The 26,542-nt window shown below is 46.8% G+C and overlaps 1 protein-coding gene and 1 non-coding gene across 2 annotated transcripts in view; one reads left to right on the forward strand and one right to left on the reverse strand.

Moving 5' to 3' along the window:
• LOC142572038 (high affinity cAMP-specific and IBMX-insensitive 3',5'-cyclic phosphodiesterase 8B-like) overlaps positions 1–25,791 on the reverse strand; it is a 35,039-nt gene extending 9,248 nt beyond the window's left edge. Inside the window, exons 1-14 of the mRNA XM_075680838.1 lie at positions 25,719–25,791; positions 25,455–25,540; positions 23,713–23,769; positions 19,136–19,326; positions 16,240–16,299; positions 15,555–15,612; positions 13,348–13,515; positions 8,731–8,963; positions 8,460–8,530; positions 7,588–7,658; positions 5,018–5,191; positions 2,846–2,903; positions 2,595–2,736; positions 691–886 (exon numbers count right to left, since the gene is read on the reverse strand). Coding sequence (XP_075536953.1) covers positions 691–886; positions 2,595–2,736; positions 2,846–2,903; positions 5,018–5,191; positions 7,588–7,658; positions 8,460–8,530; positions 8,731–8,963; positions 13,348–13,515; positions 15,555–15,612; positions 16,240–16,299; positions 19,136–19,326; positions 23,713–23,769; positions 25,455–25,535 — 1,560 coding nt within the window. The 5' untranslated portion in view covers positions 25,536–25,540; positions 25,719–25,791. The remainder of the gene's footprint in view (positions 1–690; positions 887–2,594; positions 2,737–2,845; positions 2,904–5,017; positions 5,192–7,587; positions 7,659–8,459; positions 8,531–8,730; positions 8,964–13,347; positions 13,516–15,554; positions 15,613–16,239; positions 16,300–19,135; positions 19,327–23,712; positions 23,770–25,454; positions 25,541–25,718) is intronic.
• TRNAD-GUC (transfer RNA aspartic acid (anticodon GUC)) lies at positions 22,091–22,162 on the forward strand. The gene has a single exon. It is a non-coding gene; the product is annotated as a tRNA-Asp (tRNA).
• Positions 25,792–26,542: the final 751 nt, after the last annotated feature.

Raw genomic sequence — 26,542 nt, forward strand, 5'->3', positions numbered from 1 at the left:
TTTGTTTGTATTATGCGAACTAGTGCACTTACACTAGCAATATGCATTGTGCATGCCTTATCTTCCGTCTTTTTTGTTTGGACTTAAGCTAACTGTATTCTTGCTGGTGTCAATTATTGTTATTTATGTGTATTCCATTTTCAAAACCCTACTCCTGTAATAAACCTGCCAGAGGGTTGGTTGGCAGTACGAAGAAATAAATAATTATAGCGAATGCACCCTCAGGCCATGGTCCCTGCCCTTCATTCGCAATGTATTGAAGAGAGCTGGATATCTTTTTGTTTTTGCGCTCTATTTGAAGAACCCAAACGCTAATAATATTCACAGGGTTACGTTATTCAGGTACGTATGGAAGATGCTGTCGAGCACTGAAATTGGTTGCCCGCTGAGACCAGAAGTGATGCTATGCAGCATGTTTTTGCAGCTACCCATGGCCGTCGTTTGAGAACAGCGACAGTAAAACTGAAGCCAATGATAGTACAGGCACACCTATAGGACCCGCCCTGCTCCTCCAAGAGAGCCGGTGACTTCGTTCTCGGCGCAGCGCAGTGGCTCTTCGTACACTTGTGCGAGATCTTACGTTCCATCCTTTCGTTTTTTTTTTTCCATTGGCAGGTGCAGTGACTTTTTGCTAGTACCTGAATTCGCGCTGAAGCACGCAAAGCAGGTTACGCGCACCAAACGTCATACCTTGTTTCTCAGTCTGAGCATGAAGTACGCCGTGGCTTGCATAACGTCTGCCGCGTGCGTCGAGTTGTGGTACGGGTTGTCCTGGTAGTGCGACTCGATGAGCTGCAACCAGTTGCTGATGATGGTGTCGTCGCACTCCAGGCTGGTGTGCACGCTGAACTTGGCGAATATTGACAGGCCCAGCCAGGTGAGCGGCCTGCGTAGATCCCCACAGAAGTACATTCACATGCTTATCTGGCCCAGGGGCCGGATTCGCAGTGCTTTTTGTTAATAAGCGCTCTTTGAAATTAGCCGGCTATTTTCGCTCTATGTACATCACGGTTATGTGCAATTTTTTCATGAAACTTATGGCGGATGAAATTTTCTGTGGATACATGTATTTCGTTCATAAATGGTCTCTACCACTGCCCGGCCACCTGCGCGGTTACGTCCAGCATTAGCATTTGCTGGAATTCGCTCTTACGCTAAATATTGCAGATTTTGCAAGGATACGTTTCATCTTTCTGTTCGGCCTTTATCATTGGTTGGCACGGTACCGCTATATCGCCGAGACCGACCACTCGATGGTGCAGGGGACAAGAAATGTATATTATAATTGACGGGAGTGAGTCGTTACTAAATTCGCACACATATCGCCATTATTCTTGGTGAATTACAAAAACTATATTAGGTGCCTCATGCTGTCATTTTCTGAAGCATGATGGCAACAAGTTCTCTAAAGAAGCGTTTACAACATTTGGAGTGCGACTTGTCCCCAAACAACAATCATCTGTCTTGCTTGCGTTTCTTTCAAAAAAAAATAATTCCGACTGAGCCAATCTCACGATGACTGTCGTCATTAATGCGATAAGCATTCAATCAGTGTAGTCATATACCGGGTTATCACCGCCGAAACGCGTCATGTAAGAACCGCGTACTGCAGCGGAGCTCCTATCTCGCGCTTATATCTCTGAACGCTGCGCCATCTAGCGGCAGGCGCGAGATATCCCGCGCGACGTCTCACTTATTTTTGCATGCCCTTCGAGATTGCACGCCCCGCTGGCGCGCCAGTGTGCACTCACGCTGATAAATAATCCTCCGCTTCGCGCGAGGATTCGTGGCGGAGCACTGTGCTTGATGAACCCATGTGACGCACGTTCGATACCGCCTAGCACCTGCGAAATCTTAGTTTTTTTTAGTTCAAGAGTGAAATAAAGAGGCCAAATAGGTAGGTAGACACAAAGTGGCCGAAGAAGGCTAATAACGTTAGTCGCATTAAAGCTGCGCTCTCTAGTTTCCTGTCAAGAATGATACATGTCACGCTGATAACCCACATACCGGTCAGCCCCGGCCAGCGTTACGATGAAAACTTGTAACTATGCAATTGGGGCCACTCGGCTGCACACTATATTTTAATAAGCGCACTGTTTATGCATGGAACCAAGAAGTCCACAACGCAATGGGGCACACCACACAAAGCGCGAACAAAGAACTGAGAACGATTTGGCGATACGTATATACGCACACCTGACGTACAAATAAAATTGAAGTTGGTTCTTTATTCTATGGGCTGGCCCGCCTGCGCAGCAGTCTAATACTCCAACCGTTAGGTTGCAATCACACGTACATGTTCTTATGCCAATACCTACTAGCTCTTTCAGAAGGTCAACTACTACGTGTCGATCATGGTGATTTTCATACTATATGGCGCATGCCCAGAATGGGAATTCGACCAAAAAGCACGTGCGCACGTTGATTATGATGACATCTTTATACTACGGTCAAAACGCAAAAAGAACGTGAAAAAAAAAAACGCGCGTTCGTCAAAAACGACGAAAACTCAGTGGACCAATGCGCATTCGTTTCGTTGCCAAAACCTCAAGGTTCTCATGCAGACGTCCAGGACACGAAACGCGTGCACGCACCGGCGCGCAGTGTGGGATTCCAGCTCGATGATGTCGAAGTCCCACTTGACGTCGTTCTCGAGCAGCTCCTCGATCTTGGAGGGCGCGGCGCCTAGGCTGGGCGGGAGACAAGCGTGCGCCGTCGTCGCTTTCACCACGTTCACTGCATCCACCAAGCGGGACGCCGACCACGCGCCTAAGGACTTCGTCCGGCTACGTGACCGTTGCGCGCCGGTCTTGTCCTATACATGGACACAGCAGCAGCACAATACCTTTCATCAGCGCAGTCTCGTGAGAAAGTCGCCGGACACCCGTCGGTCTTTGGCCCGTCTGCGAGCGAGAAGCAATAAAGCGTCGTCGCGCTGCGCGTCAGAACGGCCGGACCCGCTGTTCTCCGGACACACTGCTGCGCACCAAGCCCCCTGTTTTTGTACAAGATCGAGTACGGTGGCCTTTGATTGGACCATGGGGGAGCCAATAAGACTCGGCTGGCGGTCTTCGGCAGAAGGGTATACTTCACAACTGCCAATGAGCACGCGTTTTCACCAATACTTGTGCCGCCGTTGCGCACTGCATTTTCCTAACATGAGGTTGCCACTTTGCTTCTCGCTGACCTTTGTGAGAACGAGCGTCGGCCAGTTGTGACAGCCAACGAGACGAGCACCAAGGCACTCATGACTTACGAAAGGAAAAAAAAATTTTCCCATCCGCCTAGTTTAGTATAATGAGTTGCAAGGAAAAAGCGTACGCGTTTCTCAGGAGGGACAGTTCAGGACATTGCTATGTACTGCCGAGGTGAACGGTCATTCATCCTTTCATAAAAGCACTTTCACATTGCGGATATGCACAGTGTTTATATGTTTTATAATCGTTTCATATATATATATAATAAACAAGGTTGTCCAACGGCCGGACTCGAACAGAGGACCTCTAGCACAGAAGCCCGATACTCTAATCATTAGTCCGGGGAAGCTTGCCTCACTAGACGAAATAGGACATTTTTAAGAATTTCCCGCGTGCAAGATACGCTTAGCAGCTGACAGGGCGCTGTTCCTTCTACCCAGCAGCACTTGCCTTGTGTTTTGCGTCGCACCAATATGTTGCGTCCACCTCTGCCTGAACATCTTTCGAGGAGTCGTTGGTATCGCATATATCCAATTCGTGTCTCATGCAGTGGGCATGCCCACTATGGGGTATCCGCCATTATATGGTTGAATCATTACAAATTGCAACCAAAAATAAACTTTTAGCACTTCTATTTAGTAAGTACTGCTGAAGGGTGAAAGAGTATCTTAAAATGAAAACAATAATCGCAGGAAAATTACTAGTTAATAATTGAAAAGACATACAGAAAGAGGAAATAATATGAATAGAATTCGGCGTTTGGTTAGACCCCATTAGAAATTCCTAAACTGCGGAGCGAATATCCCTTCGGTTGAACCATAGTAGTAGCCGCAAACGAAAAAGTCCAAGCTAAACCAATTGGTATCGCTGCCCATGATTGGTACTTCGGGCGAGACTCATTTTTTCCTCGAAGGAGTCGTACTGGTTCTATTCGAAGTACAATTCAGGTGATCAGTGACAACGTATCTTCTTTAAAGCGAAGCTTTTCATGCTGTTTGGATGTTAGCTATGTAATCGCTATCGACTGCGCAGGCGCAAACTTAGGCCAGAACAACACGCTGGTACTGGAATTGGCGTCGGAAATGTAATGTCTCTCTACATATATATGTATATGTATATGGAGAGAGAACCGCAACACAGAACATCAAGCTTCTATTATGCGGGAACCGGATTCAATACCAACCATCATATATATATATATATATATATATATATATATATATATATATATATATATATATATATATATATATATATATATACTCATGCAGCCAACAATCCTTAGGGCGTCATTTCGCGCTTTGGGACGGGAACAAATTCGTAGCCCATAGTGACAATTACATGCATTTTATTTCTATTTGAATTCCCAGAATAGGCGACACTGCAACGGCTCATTCTTACAGCGTGACAATGATTCGGCAACAACAACGCTTCGGCTGACACGGACACCACAGCGGTGAGCGCCGGATGAATTTTAGCCATTTAGGATAAGTGAACGTGCACCCAAATGCCAGTACAGAGAACAATTTTTCGTCACATTCCTATGTTAGCTCTACTATCACGATAGGTAATCGAGCTTACTATCTCTGGCTTAACAGGACAACAATAACTGAGTCAGCGCGTCGCACAGTCATCTCGTTTAGAACTGAAGGACGGCAATCATACGAGCCTCTCTGAAGTGCGTCATTGCGTAGCGTCACGTCGTTACAAAACACAACGTGCTCCTCACGTTGCCCGTCGCAGCAGTAGAGGTTCCACATCTAATAGTGAGGTCGAGACTTGCGTGAATGGAACTCAAAATTAACGAAATATTAACGTACAGAACAGAGTCCCGCGACAAGGTCTGATGTCATCTGGTCCTCGGCCTTTGCCAGGGAGGCGCCTAACTGCGGGTTGTACAGGTCGGTAGAGCGCAGGATGTCGATGACGCGGTCCAGCGACTGGCCCACGGAGATTTGGCTGTTCTCTTTCGTCGCCGCCAGCATGTTGACGACCTGTGGACAGGTTAGTTGGACATAAAAAGCCATTGACTTGAACTGAAGAGCAGCGGATCTCATAATTTGCTAGGCTCGCAGTTATTGGAAAGTGGTTTCCCTTCCTTATAACCTAAATACCAGCATCACGTTTCTTATTCGTACATGATAAGTGGCGTAATTCTGACAAAGTAATCTAAACATGATTGAAGAGATTAACAGTGGTCGAAGAAGGAATATCGCAGGAGCCAACGTCAAGATAAGTTTGATGTCAAGAGGTCTGCTCCAGCGACATTCCTTGTTCGACTACTGTTTACCACTCCTGCGCAGTATAAGGTCCGTACAAAATTATTTCATTTGCCCAGTTAGCACGACGTCTATAGTGCAAGATTTAGTTTTAATCGACCGAAGGGCGAAGCACTGACTACGATAGCAAGGTATAGCGTTGCTTGAACTTCCCTGGACGACCTATCAGCGGGTCAAAGGATGGGCGACCACTGGAAACTCTGATCTATCTTTCCTTATGGGCCAATTTTCGCCAGGACAACGCATTTGGGTACAGTTTCCTCCCCAAAACGGTATCCGAGTAGAATGAATAACCTGAAATCATCTTTGATACTGATGATTTTGTGCACAACTGCAGCGTCACTCTTGCAGCTGGTGAATACACCGTCCCAGTATGTGTTATTTACTTTCTGCTTTTGTTTTGAATGTTCGGTTGTCTTTTGTTCTTGTTGTTCTCTTTTGTACGACTGAAGGCACCTCCTGCTTGGGCCAGAGAAGTGGTTCCTAGTGTGTATATATAGTATTAAAAAATAAAAAGAGAGAATGCGGTTTAGAAAAGCGAATGACACTGATGTGCGATACAGCGTATACTAAAAGTTCCAGTGAAGTTTCTAAAATTTAAAGTAACGTTAAGAACAACGCAGCGGCGGCAAAGGTGTGCTGCCTTTCCTTTCTAGAGGGGGGGTGGAGGTGAACGGTGATTGGAGGACATCAGTCTCCTGCAAGTTGTGAAATTGTCTGCGATTGTGGGCCCGTATTCACCAAACGCGGCGTACGCTTTCAAATAGTTTGTAATAACGGATGCCGGTCAAACATAAGCAAATATTGCCAGCCAGTGACTAAACGATATTACAGAGGAAGAACATACTTATGTGAATTAAACTTTTTGAAGCCGAATTCACAAGGCTCTTCCTTTTTACGTTCTTTTGCCATTTCGCAGTTGGCTGGCAACTTCTCTTAGAGATTTAACTTTGTTTTTACGGGCCCTGGATCGCACAAAAGCCTACATTTGATGCGATTATCGTGGCAACATTATTGCCTCTGCCAAGTTTTTTGTTTTCCTGGGTGCATGTTCGTCCGATGTCCAAGGCAGCGCATAATGACATGGACGAATATTAACCTAGATGCGCTTGTTCAAACTGCGCTCACCTAAAACCGCAATCAGAAGTGGTCTTTTCTTCCAGGTTCATTCCAATAATACATAACTGTCTGATATGTGAGCCTTAAGAGAACAACCCAATATTATGGCCACTTCAATGTACTGGTGCTGACGTGCAAGAATAGACCCTGAAGAGAGCAACTTTACTTTGGGTTTCATTTTGGCGTAGTACACTGCTGATATCATATGTTCTTTCCTATATTCCGTTTCTTTCCCCCATTTTCTTCTCTTTTTTTTTGTTTGACCTATGTTATTGCTCGTTCTGAGCCCGAAAAAATCGATGGTACTTTAGTACTATATGACCGCAAAGATGACTATTTGGTTGCTTTATAATGTAAGTGCTACCTCACACTACATTTTCGCATAAGTTATGTGTTTTTTTTTTCTTTTATTTCCCTGCTCATTGCTGTTAGGTCGCTTTTCTCTTACATATTCCTGCAAGAAACGTTCCTATATATTCTGTGGTGCCCGTGATATTGCAGTTTTATAAATGTTCCCTGTCCGCTTTGCGCTTCAAGCCCAATGCGGCTTTGGCAGACCTATATATTGGTGCTGATGTAACCCTTATGTTATAAATTATTAAGTGTGGCTTTACTCACCGAAAAATATGGGCCGATCCCGAGGTTAGTGCAATCTAAACAATAAACCACGTAGCACACTAATGCGCCCAAGAAGACCTTGTCTTTCTTTGATGTCAACCGCTGTTCACTCACCTTTTTGTCCGTGTTTCTTGCACACTGCCCTGTCCTGCCCATGTTCACCAAATGAGCCAACTAGCCCACACCAAACGTTCACTTCCGATAAGCAGTTCGCATTGAAATTTCTTTGCATCCTTGACTGCGTGGCAACATTATCACGTGACATTGCGCTAGCCGCGGAGTTTGTGTTAGGTTTAAAGTCAGCGGCCACCTTTGGTGGCGGGGCATGCCATTTCGAGCCATTTTTATATCTGGCGCGGCATTCGTAGGCGTACCTTTGTTACGGGACCTTCGATCGTCATCGCGTGGTACTTGGCAGCGTACGCCTGTCGCTTGTTGGAGCCGGCTGTATGTGGGTGAGAGATGCACAAAGTGTAATAAAGAATCAACGTTGCATTTCTTCAACAATAGTCCTACATACACACACCGCGTCGTCATTGTAAGCAATGGCCATTACCATATTGACGTATTAAGCGAAGACAGGGCACGTGCCGTGACCTGATACGAGTCTACTGCAGCTGCTTTCAGGAGAGAAGCGGTAAGCGTAGAAACAGCGATAACAGCTAGGAGATTGATGCGACCTTTGGTGCAGACATCATCGAGGTACTTGAAAAACTCGCATCACTAAGTAGACGTGTCAAAGTTAAAGATATTAGGATACAAGAAAGAGCTCATGATGTTCCAACGCAGCTTCAGACGAAACGAGTTATGCGATGTAAACAGTGACAGGGAAGTAAAAAGGAAAGAAAAAATATACCAGGGCATAAAGGCACTGGTTGGACAGAAAGCGTTATGGTAACGCTACAACGGCATGTGGCGAATAATATGTCTTTCCTAATGCAAATTTTTGGCATATTAGCAAGAAATTTCACCATTCGTTCAGTTAATTCGAATATGGGTCATTCAATATAAAAGACAACAGTACACTCGTGCGATGATACACACATCATTTAACAAACCTCGATAAGGCTGCAAAATACAGTATCTGAATGATTCATCATTCCTCTACCCTTACTATATTCTGTCAAGTACGAAACGAACAAAACGTCAAATGCAAAGAAAGACACAAATAAAAGACATGTTGCCCTATAAGTGACGAGTGGTGCCTTGTTCCATATATATTAAGGCTACATACAGCAAAGCTCACCAGTGTCAGGAGAGAAGGGCCTTTCCATGAGGAAAGGGCTCTCCTTGATGTACACAACGTGGTCCAACTTCCTGCACGTACGCGACACCGGGGGAAGAAAGGTTTGACTTAGTCTTATCCATGACAGGGTCAAGCGAACAAAAGAGACAGACTGCTTAACGTGAGGTCATGAAGGCGCGGCGACGAAAGAATAAGTGAATCACGTAAGTGAGTTCGAACCCCTGTTTGACTTCAACTAGGTGGAAGAACCAAGCGCCACTACATTGAATACCCTGGACCAGTGATGTCGACAGGCGCGATCTTGGTCAAGACGGGAACGTATTCGCCGGACTTGCGGCGCTGGAATAGCGTGCCCTGCCACTCGTGGCCCTTGCGAAGCTCGGCGCCGATGCACTCGGCCACTTCTGCCTTCAGGGATCCGATGCGGTGCAGTTCTCGGGCGTTCTCGCCCAGCAGCTCTTCCGCCGCGTAGCCCACCAGCCGCTCGGCTGCGTGGTTCACGAACTGCGCACAGACACGGGGGGGCTTCAGCGAGTATGTATCTATGAACGAGGCATAGTACAACGAGGCACGGTGTACTGGGAGTGTTTACTTACTACGGTCTGTCAATTCGTGACATTGCGCAAAATATCTCATAGGAAAACTTAGCTTCAAAAAAAAAAAGGAATTATACTTTTGAGGGCGTATACTTGTTGCACTAGACATATTTATAGTTATTGTTGTTTCAATGCGAAATTCCGTGGAGAACAGAGCCGGCCACCCGAATAACATAAGTAAGGGTATACAGATGGAACTACATATAAGCCTATTTGTTATACGAGGGCTGTCCTATGTGCGAACTAACATAAAATCATTATGATTTCACGCACTGTGGGAATCTGCAAAAGCAAAGCTTTGACGAGCCGGCATGATGAAGTGACGCATCGCAACGATAAGACAAAAATCGCGGAGTGTTTCAGCGACGAACGCATCCCGTATATCCAGGTTCACCCGAATTTGTAACAGCGGCCTAATCCAGACTCCAAAACGAACGGTTGGCGCTAACTCCATGCTTAAAAATCGGCCCCAGAGCGATTATATGTCGCATTTTCATGTAATTACACGTAATATATGTGCTGATCTTTCCCGTTCGCGTTTCAGTTTATACTGACGATACCATGGTATGCTGATAGTACTGTCGCCTGCTGTCTAAGGCCCGCTAGCGCAGACGACAGCCTGCGGGTGTCCATTCAGGGGTAATTTTATCGCCCTAAAATTAGCCCAAAGGTTGGTTCCGCTCTGCCACTGGTTACCTTTAATGTACTAAACTCTATAACAGGGAGCACGTGAGCTTGTTGCAAACAGAACCGTCGGCCACGTGTTGCGCGGTGCCATCGCGAGATGCGAAAACAAAATGGGAAAGTGGCACCGGTTCCTTCTGGTACCGGACACTACAGTGAAAAATTATTTCTTTTGCATCAGTAAATTACCGATCTACAAAACCAAAAACACCGCTCTTAAAACGATAAGACGTTTAGTAAGCCAGAAGAAGCGCAAGAACGAAATACGGGTGGCGACGCCTACTTAAGTTTCCGCACCTGGGGGCTGTGATGTCTTGGATTTTGATGGCATCTTCTAGGGCCTATACTAATTACATATATCGGCACAGATTGATTACATTGTGTTCTAAAGGAACCAAATATTCAACATGGCAAGTTTCGGGAACCTTTATTCAGCCAACGCGGCCCGAATGCGAAACCATACTTTGGTAACCCTGACGTCACGCTGACGTACCGGCGCTGGGTTTCGGCGCGAAATTTAAATACTGATACTTGGACCTTTATTTTCTCATCTAATATTCAAACTATTTCTTTAAATGGCTGCCTGCAGGGTTCTCAAACAATGCTTTATTAATCTAAACTGATTTATTGTTTCGCTTTAGTGTCCCTTTAACGTTCCTCACTATAGCGAATAACGCCAGTTTCGTTCGAGTTTGATATGGGCGTACTGCATCTAACGCCGCTATGGAAGCAATCGCAGTAAACGGTGAGTATGACGAGTACGACAAGTACTCCCTAATATGTACCCTGACAAGCAGTACTCTATGACAAGCAAGTACCCTAGTATGACAAGCAGCCTGTGGCGCAGCCAGAAATCTTTCGGCGGCTGGGAGGTAGTGCACACACTTGATTGGGTACGCGGAGGAGGGAACTGGGCAGTCCCGATACTAACAAAGACATATTTATTCATCGGGCAGGAGGGAGGGGGGGAGCGGGTGTACGTGCCCGGTGCCAAACCCCTGACTACGCCACTATTGGCCTCGAGCTCCACCACTGGAAAAGGTGGCGCCACCGTCGGCGTGACGTGCTAGGAGGGATCATGTGGACAAAGCGGCCGCGTCGGCTGCTTCGGGCGCGCCGAAGCGAGCTGAAAACGGGAGTTTAAATTCCCTCGTACGCTGCGGTCCTCATTTAGTGGCGAGATTTGCCCGCTTCGAGTGTCTCCTTTACAACGCTTGAAAGCACTACAATAGGTAGTGGCTGCCTTTGAAGGCGTACAACATGGTAGGCTACTGCTCGGTGCCGCAATGCCGGACGCACGCAACGGAGCACGGTGTCAGCCTTATTCACACGTAGCCGCAGGACAAGAAGCTGTGTGAAGCTTGGCTCGCGAAACATAAAACCGGCAAACAGTCATCGGCTACAACTCGGGTATGCAGCAAGCACAGACGCGAGGAAGATTTCTGCTACGGCGCCCCGTCTGCGATGTCCTGAAAACGCGCACTGAGACGCTCGCCCGAGTCCGCTGCCCGACTAATGTCATGACAGTTTGGTCTATGAACTTGTCGATGCTATAGATACTGGCAAGTTCAGTGGAGTGGAAAGGCAGCGGTAAGAAGCACATTTAAAAAAAGCATGGCATATGGTCATGTTTGTGTTATGAATTAATGCACTGGATTACAAAAAAGGAGCAGCGGGGAATTGCACGCTGAGAACACCGATAAACATACAGTGCGACGCAACTCGAGAAATAGTATTGAAAGGTCAAAGAATTTAGTAGAAAAAAAGATTTAATCGTCGCGACGGCACATCACAGTCCCCGTAGGCGTCGAAGTCTCTACAATGAAATTATTTTTGAACAGCTCTGATAGCGCCCATGCAACAATGGTGGCTTGTATACTGTCAAATGCTCATATTCTGCGGCCTAAAGCTCATGGCACGGTGCGAAAACGTGCGCGCGGAGAAAGCGAAACAGTGCGCGGACAAGCATGCAGACGCGCAGTCGGTCGCTGCGAATCTGCGCGATCGCTTCATTGAGCCTTCATTCTATTACGCTCCATTTAGTTATACAAACACTATAAGAACATATTTCAGATAGTTTGCTCTCAGCGTTTACCTACCTTTCACGCAAGAAGCCGGTTAGGGAGACTCCATCGCGGCGACCGCGCGCAGTGGCGTTCACTGTACGTATTCGGTAAAGAGATAACGTCTGTAAACGATTGTGTGCTTTCAGTTTGCCCAAGATTATTATTTAGACAGTAAGAAACTTCTCTCGTTTCGAAAGTACTTACAGAAATGTCCGGGAGAGCTCGCGCGTGGTGTTTTCAGTGAGCGCTGACAGCAAAACCTATGAGGAGCGCGCCACGTGATCCCTCATACTACGCCAGAGAGGCGCTTCCGATAGATGGCGACTCCGTAACTCCTCGCCGCCAATAAGTGGCTTGATCGCCCTGCATTGGACTCTCCGTTCTTCTCCGTTGGCGAATAATATATCAGCATTGATACGTGTACGTTTTCTTTTTCCGGTGACTGTTCATCACGGATTAACAAATGTTACAAAGTTGTCGCTCAGCGCAAGACCCGCATTCTTGTGTCGGAACTTTCTCGAACGTTGTCGCAGATTTTATCTGTTGTCCACATGTTGTCGCCGAACCTTGCCTAGTCAGATTTCGTGCGCGACGCTATTAGTGTTGTACATTCTACAACGCACGCAAGCATCAGCAAAACCGCTGGAATCTTCGACGAGTCATGTAAAATTGCCGACACGCTTGACCCGCAGGTCAGATTTCGACGACCGACGCTGCGCTCGCCGCTATCGTTGTGTCCGAGTGTAACTTGGTTTTGTGGGCACAAGCCCGCCCGATAAAGAGTTACCTTCGTGACTCGCCACTTGCGCCACGGTCTTCACCGTTACGACAACGTAACAACATAGAAAGAAGGAAATGTGCGAGGCGTGCATAGGCAGTGGGAGGAACGGCACCGACCACTACATTTTCATGTCGCCGCGATGCCGCGCGACGTGTGGCCGACGATGCTTATCTGCCCCGCGCTCGCGTGTGCCTTAACTAGAGTAACTCAACTGCCGATGACAAGGTAACGCATCACAACGAATATCCTCTGCTGCTGACGACGAGTTAACTGGTCGTGAACTTTACGCAATTTTAGCAAATGTGTATAAGTGCAGGCTCTTGTAATTTTGACTGATAAATAACACACAGTAACTCTTGCTACGTTTTCTTTTCCCTTTCAAACCGTGACCAGCAGAAAATGCAATAGGCATTCCTGGTGTCGCAGTTTTGAGAAAAAATTGGCGCAAGATACGCAGATCTAGAAAAAATTTGTACTTCGAGAAAACTTTTTTTTTGTAACTTGACACAGCAGTTAAGGGTTTAATAAAGATGACGATAATACGAAGATGACGAATGGTCCAATACGTGGACAGTCGATTTTGCCCAGATTAGTGTTTGCGTTCCTTCTTCACCATCTTTATGGGCGTCCGATGGTCGCATAACGATGTCCGGCACTTTGCTCACGCCTGCGGCAGCTAGTATGTAACGCACTCGTTTTGCAACCATCGGAACATGCAAGGGGGGTGGTATAAGGACAAGCCGTACGTAAGGCAGGCCCACCTGTATCTCGTGCGAAGGTCCGGTGACGAAGATGCCATCTCGGGTGAAGTGCAGTGCCGAGAACAGCGCCTCGGACGCCTCTAGCTTCCGCAGGTTGACGAGGTCGTTGTGCTCGATTTGTATCATCTCGTTCAGGCACACGCCGTGGGAGCAGGTTTCTGTGAGCCACTGCAGCCGTAAGGAATTATCAGACTAAGCCTCCATACTGTGAAAAAGAAAGCAGCTTTGGCTGCTAAAGTCGTCCGAAAATAAACTTCAGGCATTTCTTCCTAAACATATATAAAGTAATATTCTGCTGACGTCCTGGCGCAGTATCCGATTGCGAGTATACAATAATATGTGTCTCCGTACTTGAAAACGGGGTCTCGAGCTCACTTGTTCAATTCATATACGAAGGAATCTTATCAAACTGTCATATGGATTGTTTCCTGAATAGAAGTGAGGTTTAAATATCTGTAAGGATTGTTTTCCTACACAGAAATATAATCTGCGTAAATATTGGTATATGCTATCTAGGTGTGCTATAACGTAAAACTATTCCAACTTTTCTATTCCCCATTCTGCAATCAACACACCGCGATTGGTCAAAAACTTTTTTGGACCACCCCCACTTCACCTACCTGTCACGCGACGTCACGAAAACCGCGATAGCTCCCCATCTGATATGAAGTGTACACACTGATTATGCATAATTTGACCGAACAAAACAACAATAGTTATTTCTGATTCGACGCCTTTTTGCCATTAGCCCTCGGTTATTGGTCAAAAGTTTTTGGGCTGCACCCACTTCACCTGCCTCTCACGCGACGTCACAAAACCGCAAAAACTTACCGCGTCAAAGTGACGCGTACGCGTTAAAGATGCATTAATATGCCGAACAAAACTGAATTTTCTTCTGAATAGCCGCAGGCTGCCCCGTTCCGAAAGGAATAAAAGATGGTTGCCACCGATTGCTCCGGCACTGGCTACTCGCCCCTGCCGGAGAGCATGGATTTATTTGCGTGTAATAGAACTTTTTGCGTGGCCATGTGACGTTTTCGAGAACTTTCCGCACGTTTGCGACCTCGTTTTGCCAACTCTTCTTTGCTGCGACATTCTTATGCTTCCGTTGCATGCCGCCGCGATTGTCGACGAGCCACCGCATGCTAAGTAAGCGAAAGCGGACCAATCGCAGACGCCGGCACCACCCTGTTCATCCGGTTATCGATATTCAGTGCAGTGGTTCGGCCCCATCGAATCCCTCTCCACTTGAGCATGCTCCTCGCCTCTTGTGAGCCGATTAGATAAGACAAGCCGCTCAGTGCAGACAATGTGATTCGTTTTTCAAGCAAACAAAAGTGACATCCTATGAACAAGGAGAGCGTTTGATTGGCATGTTCAGGTAACCACGCGGCTGACCGCCCGATGCTTGCGTCGGCGGTTACGCAAATTTGACGTCAGGAGATTGGAATAAAAACATATTGGAATAGTTTTACGTTATACGGCCCTAGATTGTCTATCAAAAAAATTAAATTGTGGGTTTTGCGTGCCAAAACTACGATCTGATTCTGAGACACGCCGTAGTGGAGGACTCCGGAATACTTTGAACCACCAGAGGGGGGGGGGGGGGGGGGTATTTGACGTCCACCCAACTCTAAGCACACGAGTGTTTTCACATTTCGCCCCCGCCGATATGCGGCCGCCGTGGCCGGGATTCGATCCCGCGACCTCGTGCTTAGCAACCTATCAGGATTGTCGCTCAATCAGACGCATCGACACGTCTGGTGATATGCGTTTAGAACGCATACCACCAGCCTGTTTTTAATTTTTTTACTATTATACCTTGTCCTGGCCTGACAAGATTTAATGTAACTATAGCTTTTTATAAGAAGATTATAAGCTTGGGCTGGTTGGTAAAACATAGTTACACTGGAAGCATAGCGCGCAAAGGACGATCCACAAGGACTAGACAGGACAAGCGCTAACTTTCAACTTGAAAGTTAGCGCTTGTCCTGTCTAGTCTCTGTGGATCGTCCATTGCGCGCTATGCTTCCAGTGTAGCTTTTTATAATATGGGTTTCTTGCAGAAGCAGCAGGACCGGCTTAATGATGGATACGTGTTTGCGTGCGCAAGAACATGCCACACACATGTGCGCACTAAAAAAAGGGCGTTAGGGCAAGATATCAAATTTTCTTTTATAAACACATGTGCAATTAGGATAAATTACCCTGCTGAAACCGTATTTGAGCAGTGGTACGATAGCTGCGTCTTCTTTCTCGGCCAGCCTGCAAAGTAAAGAACAGAGTGAGCGATCACGTGGTTATGTCTGCAACGTCACCTTTTCCAGTCAAGCATAAAATATGTAATTGTAGAAAACTTGACGGATTCATGCGTCTACTCGTTCAGTACATTTCACCGTGGTTATGAGGCAGCAAATGCATAACATGGTGATGATGTTTGCGCAACAAGGGCCAAAATAACGAACCACTGCACAGGTAGAACAATGAAGTCAGAAGCAAGCTACCCTGAAATTGCAGAAAAAGCTACATGTCACCCTTGATGTTTTTCTTCTTGGTGCTCTCTTCAACACGCTATAGGCGACGCAGGCTACCACTAGCTCCATCTAGGGGACCATAAACACCAGAAAGCCCGAACAGCATTTCACATAAAAAATTAATAATAAAACAACTTCTTCCCATTTATTCCTGGCCTAGAAGAGTACATATGTGCGTTAAAAAAAATCTGTAATTGAGCAAAGTGGTTTATTATGACAAATAATTTGTAATTCGTTTTCTGAATTACCGATAACTCAAAACTTACGACTTACATTTCGTATCGATTTCGAACAAGCGGAAAACGTTGCAGAGTCGCTCGTGCAGCAGTCACCGAGCACAATTTGTCAATTCACTCACCCTCTCTTGACAACAGCGACGATGCACGAGAACTGGCTGCCTCTGTTGCCTCGCATAGTCCTGTCATAAAGGGACAAAAACACGCAGACCATGTAAAATTACAGCAGGTACCTAAGCAAGAATAATTAGACGGGGTGGCGAGAGTATAAAGTAATCAAGCATAACATGGTTTCGGCTGGCACAAAACAGAGGTGACTAGAACTGTCTGGGAGATGATAAAAAAACAATCCAGCCTCGCGTTCGTTCAGTAGGAAGAAGTTTGCAAACCTAAATATACTTGCATACGTGCTGCTTCCATGTGTGACAAATGGCACGCACAGCTACTATATTAAAGGTCGTGCATTAATTCACTTTTGCGGAACGAAGGAAGGTTGGTGTTAAAAGATGAACTCTACGACTGGTTTAACCAACTATAGCATTTGAAAACAATGTGGCTGGTCAATGATTGAAAAAGCTGCACGGATGCAGTGCTGTGCTTCGTAACAACATAATACTTGTAGAGTCATTCTACGAGGCTAGCCGACGTTGCAGTAAATTTCTCGCGACTAATGCGTCCTCGTGACCTATACGACGAACGCCTTGTTGGATATACTACAAAGCGAAAGCGACGACGTGAAGATATCTTTACTGCAGGAGCTACAACTTCTTTATCAAGTCTTACGTCACTCCTAATTCCGTCAGAACAAACTACGAGAAAGAAAGAGGGACGTAAGCCAACAAGCACCGCATGCTGCGATATTTTATGTACCGGTTGCGATTCCGCACGATCATCTAACCGCCGATGCGTGGCCTTGCAAATGTTTGAGCATTGGCCGTACGAGCGGATCTGCTTGTCGCAGCTACTGCCGCCCGACATCTCTTCAGGATTGTCGCAAGTGTCTAGTTACGAGTTTCAAAATTATAAAACGGACACGTTGAGCTAAATAATGGGCCTCGAATTATGTGTGGAATTTACCTGATTAGCCACGCAACGCTGCGAACCGCAGCTCCCGGTGCAACTCTCCTGTGACGTCACAGGGTGTCGAAAAATAAAGCTGGGCGTTACGACGCGATAAAGCGGTCCATCTCGCCTCTGCTGCTGAAGTGCCTATACGTGCATCCTGTTGGGAGTTGCGCGCAGCGCCATTAAGATCGCCGGAAGAGGGAAGTGCCACGGCCGCTTCATTCTATGCCACCCTGCTACGTCACAAGAAAGTTGCACGGCAAACTGCGCTTCGCAGTGCCGCGTGCTTAGTCAGGCAAGTTTAACTAATAATTTAAGGTCAATTATTCCAGTTTACAAGGCCGTTTTGAAATGTTGAAGCATGGAACTAGACTTTGACGGCAATTCCCATCAACTTTCCAATATAGATGCATGTACCGTAAAGTCTGTAACTAAGAAGTTAATGTAATTTGCTTAATCAGTGAATGCATTACTTAAATGTCCCTTGCGAATGATGTGTAACCTTCTTTTGTCAAGTGCCAGAAGTAAAGCGCACACCCACACACTATAATGAGCTATGGACAGGTGAAGCGTCTGCACTTCAGAGGAAGCTTTAGCTCGGCGCCAACGCCGATTTCCCTATTCAAATACATCTAACACGCAGAAATACCTTATGAGACAACCATTGGACCGATTTGAATGAAATTTGTCGCACTTAAGAGAGAAAGCTAAATTGTAGTGACTCTAGACGAAGAATCTTGAATGAAAACCTTGAATTCTTTAGAAAAATTGCCTAAAATTGGTGAAGATCTGTAGCTATGCATCAAGAACCGATATCGCCATTCTGTAAGCTACATCCGTTAGAGCATCTAGAGCAGGCAAACTTGATTTATAAATTTACAGCTCAGGTTAAATTGTTAGAATGTTTACAAGGCTTGTACAAGAGTCCTACCCACAGATACGTGGTATGTTTCATAGGGGTGTGTATATGATACACCAATTTGTCCTCTTTAGATGTATTATTAGGTGCACTTTGCAAAATGTTTATATCGCTTATTTTTATTGCTAAGCTCCAGAATTGTAAACTTTATACTTGAGTTCTTTTTTCAATCTTGCAATTTTTAGCGTTCCGTAAAGAAAATTGACAGCTTTAATCAATAACCCGCTTCACACAGTCACAATCTTTTTTTTAATGCAACACACTTTATCAAAACCGGTGCAGTGGCTGCCTAGAAAACCAGTTTCGTCGTTCCCATGTGTTTAGACAGGAGCGCCTGAGCTAAAGCTTCCTCTTTTCATCCGTGAAATTCATCCGTGAAGTCGTTGCACGGAACACCGTATTGAACTTTGCGCATATAAATTTGTAACTTATGCGACCGAAACTGCCCACAAGGACACGCTGCTTACATAGCGACACATAGCATTAGACCGGACTGTCGAATTTCAGTGAACGTAAGCTCGAGAAACAGCAGACCCAACGCGGTAGCCCAGTGGCTATGGCGTTGCTTCGCCGAGCTCGCGGGTTCGATTCCGACCGCGGCGGACGCATGTCGATGGAGGCGAAATGCAAAAGCGGTCGTCTACTTAGATTTAGGTGCACGCTAAAGAACTCCAGGCAGTCAAAGTTATTTGGAATCAAAGTTATTTTGGAGTTCCTAATACGGCGTGCTTCATAATGATATCGTGCTTTTGGCACGTAGTGCCCCACAATCACACAGCACCACATAGCACTACGCATACAAGCACGCGGCGGGGCAGGCGGTCGGCTACTATGCAATGTGTCCGTGTCTATCCCTCTCAATGACGGCCGGAAACTGGCGTCGCCCAACTTAAAGCCCCTTAAAGCGGCGGTGGCGCGTGGATGCAGGGGCTTTAGCCCAACTAAGCCACCGTAGCCCAAGTGCAGCACGCGGTGGTCGCTTTTATGCAGGCGCCTCACAAGTGTCGTGCACGCGTCAACGTAAGGCGCCGGACCTGCACAGAGCGGTGGGGTCCATGCCGCCCTTGCCCCGCGCGTCGATGAACACCAGGTGCGGGCGCTCGCTGAAGAAATTCTCGATGGCCTCCTCGGCCGTCGTACTCAGGCTGCACGCGTAGTGCATCTTCTCCGCGGCCCACTTGAGCGCGCCGTACTGCGCGTCCTCTTTGGTGAACACGAACATCACCTGCGAAGAGAGAGAGAGACGCTGTTGAAACGCCGGTAACTTGAGCCTCGATCGGCGTTACTACTGGGCAGCGTGGCGTTGTCGGCAGGCCGCAGGCGTCCGCGAGACCATAGCGACCAAGCAGGGGCGAGACGTTTTGTAGAGTGAGACTTGCACCGTTTATTCCATGGTAACGAAGTAGGAAAGAGGGAGGTGGTTCGGTGTGAAAACGATGTGTTAGCGCTGTCTTCTGTAGCCCTTGAGGGAGCACGGCTCAGCGCCAAGAAAATAACGAAGACAATAAAAAAAGATACATTGCGGGGTGGCTTAAGTAGGCCCGCTAATATCGTAGGCGGGATTTTGCTCACGCCAACGTCACATGTGTTACACAATGGGTGCCAAGAGAAGGGAAGCGCAGTCGAGGACGGCAAAAGACTAGGTGGGGCGATGAAATGAGGAAATTCGCGGACGCTATAGTTGGAATCAGTTGGCGCAGGACAGGGATAATTGGAGATCGTAGGGAGAGGCCTTCGTCCTGCAGTGAGCATAGAATAGGCTGCTGCTGCTGATGATGATGAACGTCACATGGTGTGTATTGATCCCGGTCGGTGATTGGCGGCTGCTCCCTCTTTCCTAGGCAATGTTACACGTGCTTGCCTTCGCCGGCGGTAACCCGTGGGTCCCGTTTGGCTGGAGGAAGGAGGGCCTATCTTTGACTCGCGCAGTTCGCAGAAGCCCCCCTCCTCCCCCCGTCCCCCCCCTACACACACACACACACACACACACACACACACACACACACACACACACACACACACACACACACACACACACACACACACACACACACACACACACACACACACACACACACACACACACACACACACACACACACACACACACACACACACACACACACACACACACACACACACACACACACACACACACACACACACACACACACACACACACACACACACACACACACACACACACACACACACACACACACACACACACACACACACACACACACACACACACACACACACACACACACACACACACACACACACACACACACACACACACACACACACACACACACACACACACACACACACACACACACACACACACACACACACACACACACACACACACACACACACACACACACACACACACACACACACACACACACACACACACACACACACACACACACACACACACACACACACACACACACACACACACACACACACACACACACACACACACACACACACACACACACACACACACACACACACACACACACACACACACACACACACACACACACACACACACACACACACACACACACACACACACACACACACACACACACACACACACACACACACACACACACACACACACACACACACACACACACACACACACACACACACACACACACACACACACACACACACACACACACACACACACACACACACACACACACACACACACACACACACACACACACACACACACACACACACACACACACACACACACACACACACACACACACACACACACACACACACACACACACACACACACACACACACACACACACACACACACACACACACACACACACACACACACACACAGGCACACGCACGCACAGGCGCACGCACACACACACACACACACAGAGAGAGAGAGAGAGAGAGAGGCTCGTAATCACTGCGGGGCTCCAGCCAGACCGGGAACCACATGAGACACTGCGCTTTCCGATTAGCCATGGCTTTTCGATAATTCTATTTGCACTGGGTGTTTCACGCCAATCGTAACGACGGGCTAAGATTCAGTTTGTAGGGCAATAACGGCAGTTGCGATAAATGCAGGAAGCCAGACAAAAAGACGCATACTCATAGCTATAATGAGCGGACAAAAGAGTCAAAAGCACAGCGCCACGAGCGTGTTATCTTTTTTGTTCTTTGTATGTGTTTGCGGGTGTCGCTTTGTCCTACATTGTGTCGGGTGCGCCACGCCTAACCTCCGTAGTATGGCTCTAAAATCTCCAGAGGAAGTCACGTGTGCGTTCAAATTTAGCGCCTCTGATAACTTCGTTTCCCGTTCGGGGTGACGTCACTGCGAATTCTGAGCCTTGCTCCGCCCCCCCTCTTCTCACCAAAGAGCATGGGTTCTATTGCGACATTGCGTGCGACCTTGACTGCGGTTGTTATCGTACTTTTCAAGGCGGCGAGTAGCGCGAATCGAATATGACTTGTCTTCTTTAAAACTTCCTTGAATGTAAATATGCGGTTGCTATATTTACAAGGCCTTTAAGCCGTACGAAATTTTCGTTCCTTCTTCCCTCACCATTATCATTTTGCCTACGGCGCGTTAAAGAGATACAAAATGTACTCTTTTTGTTGAATAATCTGTATGTGCCGCGGCAAAAACGTAGATAGCAGGCCAAAGTCGCTCCCTCACTCACAAGAGAAAGTAAGCGTTGCTAGGGCTGACCACGTGCGTCCCCTTAGCAGCAACAAACGAGCAAATCGCACGCGGCCGGCCTGAAAGCTGTATGCGGAAGGCACCTCCTCCTGGTAACACTCAGAAAGTTGAAAAGAGACGTTGCGCGAAGACTGCGTACAGTACACAGCTGCCATAGTAAAAAAAGAAAAAAAAAGACATGTGTGTCAGCCGCTGCGAAGAGCGACATTGGAAACGTTCAGAACACAAAACTTAATACGCACCTGAACACCGCTCCTCGTTAGTATAGTGGTCAGTATCCCCGCCTGTCACGCGGGAGACCGGGGTTCGATTCCCCGACGGGGAGGTTTTTTTTTTTCGTAATTTTTTTTCAGTGTATTCATTCAGAATTAAAATTTCAGAGTGCTTCGCTTCTTAATGTTTTTTTTCTTTTTCCTGGCAACGTTGTGTCGCACAGGATAGTTTAATAACTAGGGGTGCGCGAATAGCATGCAGCAGTCTTTATTACAGAGTCGAATCAAATGTAAAATACTTTTTGAATAGTTTGCGAATATACTGTTCAGCCCTCTCACTTTTAATATCAAAACATTTTAACAACTTGATGCTCCCGACAAGATCAAATTTCCTGTGATTATGCTGCACATTATAAAGCATCCTTCATTAAGAGCACAAACGGAGCATTGGGAACAACTAAGCAGATTGTCCTCAAACGCCACGCTCTTTAGAAATTATATACGCGGTAATGCATTATAATATAACGTTTATTTATATTATAATGCATTTTTCACTCTGCATGACGGCAGAGTGAAAAAAAAAAGTACTTTTTTCTCTAGTTTTCTCGAATTGTCCCAGATGATGCCACTATTCTAAATGTACGTACGCTGCAATTAAAGGCATTCTGATTTAATCCGATGAGAGGACACAGGTGCTGCATCTATATATAGCATCAAACAATGCCCACTGTCTTGTATAAATACTTTATTGCGGGTGATCGTGTTTAGCCGAAAGAGTGACTGAGCGACACAGCCTGCTCTAGTAGGTTACGTCCAATGAGGTTATGTATTGTTATATAACCTCCTCGTTTATGTCCATTGAGGATAGGGTGGAACCCAGATTTCTTTTGCTTCAATTTATGTTTGATTGTGTAAGTCAACGGCACATACTATTCAAAAAATATTTGTGTTTTCAACTAGTGACTATTCGATTCGATTACTGAATCGAATGGGACAATATTCGATTAGTTATTCTAAAGTTCCGAATATTCGGACACTCCTTATTATGAACTCATATGAACCACCCCATGCGCTCCTTTTAACTTCATGGAAAAGGTTGCCTGTATTATCCTGTTTCTTCACTGATCTTATGCAGACTAGTGCAGACTACTATACCAGCCGTATGACAGCGCCCAAAGCACGGCAGTTCGCACGATCGATGTCGCACCCACTACGCCATCGAGATCATTGCCTTCTTGAGAACGCAATGTACTTCTCCTTACCGATGATGTTATACCCGTTACGCGGACAGTAGAAGGCCTACTGCCATCTATGTTGTGAAAGGAAAAACAACATTGTCCTCTCGTGGCCTGGGCGATCGGGGCGTCCGTGCGATCTCGGAGGCCATGTGCCTCGTTTCATCACAGGCCATTCAGAAAGTTGCGAAATACCCGCGAAGAGGCGAGCTCGCCGTAAGCCGAAATGCGCCAGTCGATCGTGACGAACTGCGGTCGTTCAGATCCTTTAAGTTGTTAAGCGTTGCGCCTTCGGAACTGCGGTCGTTCAGCTCCTTGAAGTTGTTAAGCGTTACGCCTTCGGAACTGCGGTCGTTCAGCTCCTTTAAGGTGTTAAGCGTTACGCGAAGACGTGAAGACGGAAAAAGGCAACCAGACGCTATGCTTACTCTGACGGTCGGGACTTTGAGGTACATCGGGCCGAACTTGAGTGCGACGGTCCCTTCCTGCAAGAGACGAAAAGAGCGGTTGGAATTAGCGGCGGTGTAAATAGCGAGTGAAGTAAGCACCGTACGTACAACAACAACGACTGACCTGTTTAGGTCTGGTTCTTAACTCATGTCGAGGACCCATGGAAGGAAGGAAGCCCTCGCTAGAAAGCGTGAGCCAACCCGAAGTAGCGAGGGCGCAGTATACAAAGCGTATTTTTTATACTGTATATAGTGGCCGCGAAAACGGAATGACTTGAACGAACAGTGCAGAGCTCCTCTAAAACTGTTTGAACTAATACATTCTTTAAAGACTCGTTAATTCACGGTAATAGGTTTATTATAAGAGAAAAAGGCCAGTTAAATTTCCTTTTTACATTTTGCGCCTTAAACCCCAGCGCCAGTATACGTCCGTGTGATGCAACGGATTTAAATGCAGTTTCTTTTTTTTGCGTATTTGGGTCGTTGTGACTCAGTAATAAAATTCGCAGTTTCGCCCGTAAGGCGAGTCATTGACAACGATAGCAAAGCATTAGACAATTTCACGAAGTAATGTTCGTCGTTTCATAAGCATTCGCCTACTGATTACCTCACTCGATGGCCGCAAGCGCTCGCTGTCACAAGGCTGACGTGCTGAAGAGCGCCGGCAGAACGGAGCGAACGCTTCGAGCTGTCACCTAAGTATTATACATATGCCCATGTAATACCTATCGCGAAAAAAAAATGTTATTGAAACTTGCTAAGTTCAGTTTTTAGCTCCTCTACGATAAAATTCAGTCCATCTTTCGTGATAAAAAATTGACTAGGGCTCAAGCAGGCATCGTCAGAATTCATGACGTTTCGGCGTGCTGGTGGAGAAACTTGAAGGCTGTGTTATTACCCGTATTTCGTTTGTGCATCCTTTCTCGCATAGGAAGCCTCCTCACGGATAAAGGTGGCTTTCTTTGGTATTGTTGAAGAGTTACTTACTAATAACTATTCAAATTATTTTCCCCTTCAGTGTGCCTAAATTTAACATCGACCCCTCATTGCAGCCTCCCCATTTTGCCCTCCACTGTGCACGGACACGCGTGTAGGCGCAGGGGCCTCTAATGCCCTCAAGAGAAGGCAACAATTTGATTGCGAATTTTTGGAACTTCTGGCTCGTAACGCCTTAATTTTTTGGCAAACCCTCATTATATTCTTGCTACAAGTCTTGACTACTCGTATCCCGATAGAGTCACTACATAAGAATTTTGTTATGGGCGCTTGGTTATTCCTTTTTTGATGTCATATTTCGGATGCATCATCGGTTGCTTGTTTCTAGATTTTACTAAGGTATTTGACACGGTAAACCATAGTAGAGCATTTAATTTCGCGTAGGTTTAACCTTCTTACACGATATGCATTAAGTAATTCCACTCGATTCCGTGAAAACTGCTACGAAAACGTCAACTATATCTGCGAATCTGCTTCCACATATCTGATGTCAGCACATGCCACCGAGGAATTCCCCTCGGCGCATATCTTTTCCAAGCATGCTGCGCATCAGTTACGTATATAGCGGCATCACGAACTATGAATTTCACGAATACGCCGCTTTGGGCTTCGTAATAGGCATCATGCTAACTGCTCGAAGCACTACAGTGTGGGCGCAGGCAACATGCACGAAGAAAAGAACGAAATTTGAGGGAGTAATATGCAAGAAACTGCGCAGCACTCACTCCGAGGGCAAGGCGCTCGCGTGCGACCTTGTACTTCGCGTCCGCGTCGTGGAGGGAAATTCCGTCTTGCGGTGGCGCCATTGCAGCTGCGAAACAGTTGCGCCAAGGCAAATCACTGGAACACGCCGGAAGTGTAACACGACTACAACTAGAGAAATAGGCGACGCTCTGCAGGACTAACGATGCCGGTGTCAAAAGGGCAACATGAGCAACTTGAGGCGAAGGCTACGTAAGGTTTAGCGCTGCCGGCGGACCGGCTCTTACCTGGCTCAGCCCTGACGACCGTTGCGACCGTTGGCTGTTCTTCTTCTGCTGCCACCCGCTCTCGCGCGAGACCGTTACGTGGTCGCGCGCCTTCAAGTAGCAGACTTTTGTCTTCTTTTCCACGTTTTCTCGTTCATCCAGCGAGCACCCGCACGTGCAACTCTTGTGCGGAAATAGCAAAGAAGATTACACGCCCTTTGTACGTACTCGCACCTGTGGCGGCAGATTAAAGTGGCGTTGCTAGAGACGAGCGCGTAATACGCAGAATTAAAACTGAACAGGAAGGAACGACCATGCAGTGCAACCATATGCGAAAAGATTATCATACGTGACAAGGCAGAGCCAAGACGTGGTCCGTTGGTATACCTACGCGTAAAGTTAATATTTCACCCAGGTCTTTTCATTAATCATGTATTTTATTCGTTTATTTATCCTATATGGCTTGGCCCCTTTAAATGTAAAACAGGACAGAGTGTGTTGCATCACTTATGCCAAACTGCCCAATTGCGTACTTGATCAGGCTGTACCGCCCACGTCTTGTCTCATACCCCGTTGTGGGTGTGTGCCGTGGTATGGAAATAATTATCATCATCAACACGCGGCGACCATCTCAAATAACTTGTTGGCGTTGACACGGTGTGTGCCGCCCTCTTCTTGATTGGGTATCGGCCAAGAAGCAGGTGGTATAGCGTCAACACCATGCTATACCTCTTTGAGATGGGCGCCGTGTATTGACGATGATTATGATTTCCGTGCTATACGGCACACACCCACAACGGGGGATCGGCTAAGAAGCGTGTTCGCGTTCTGCGGGTAACATAGCT

The sequence above is a fragment of the Dermacentor variabilis genome, chromosome 2 (assembly GCF_050947875.1).
Source record: "Dermacentor variabilis isolate Ectoservices chromosome 2, ASM5094787v1, whole genome shotgun sequence".
Classification (NCBI taxonomy): Eukaryota; Metazoa; Arthropoda; class Arachnida; order Ixodida; family Ixodidae; genus Dermacentor; species Dermacentor variabilis.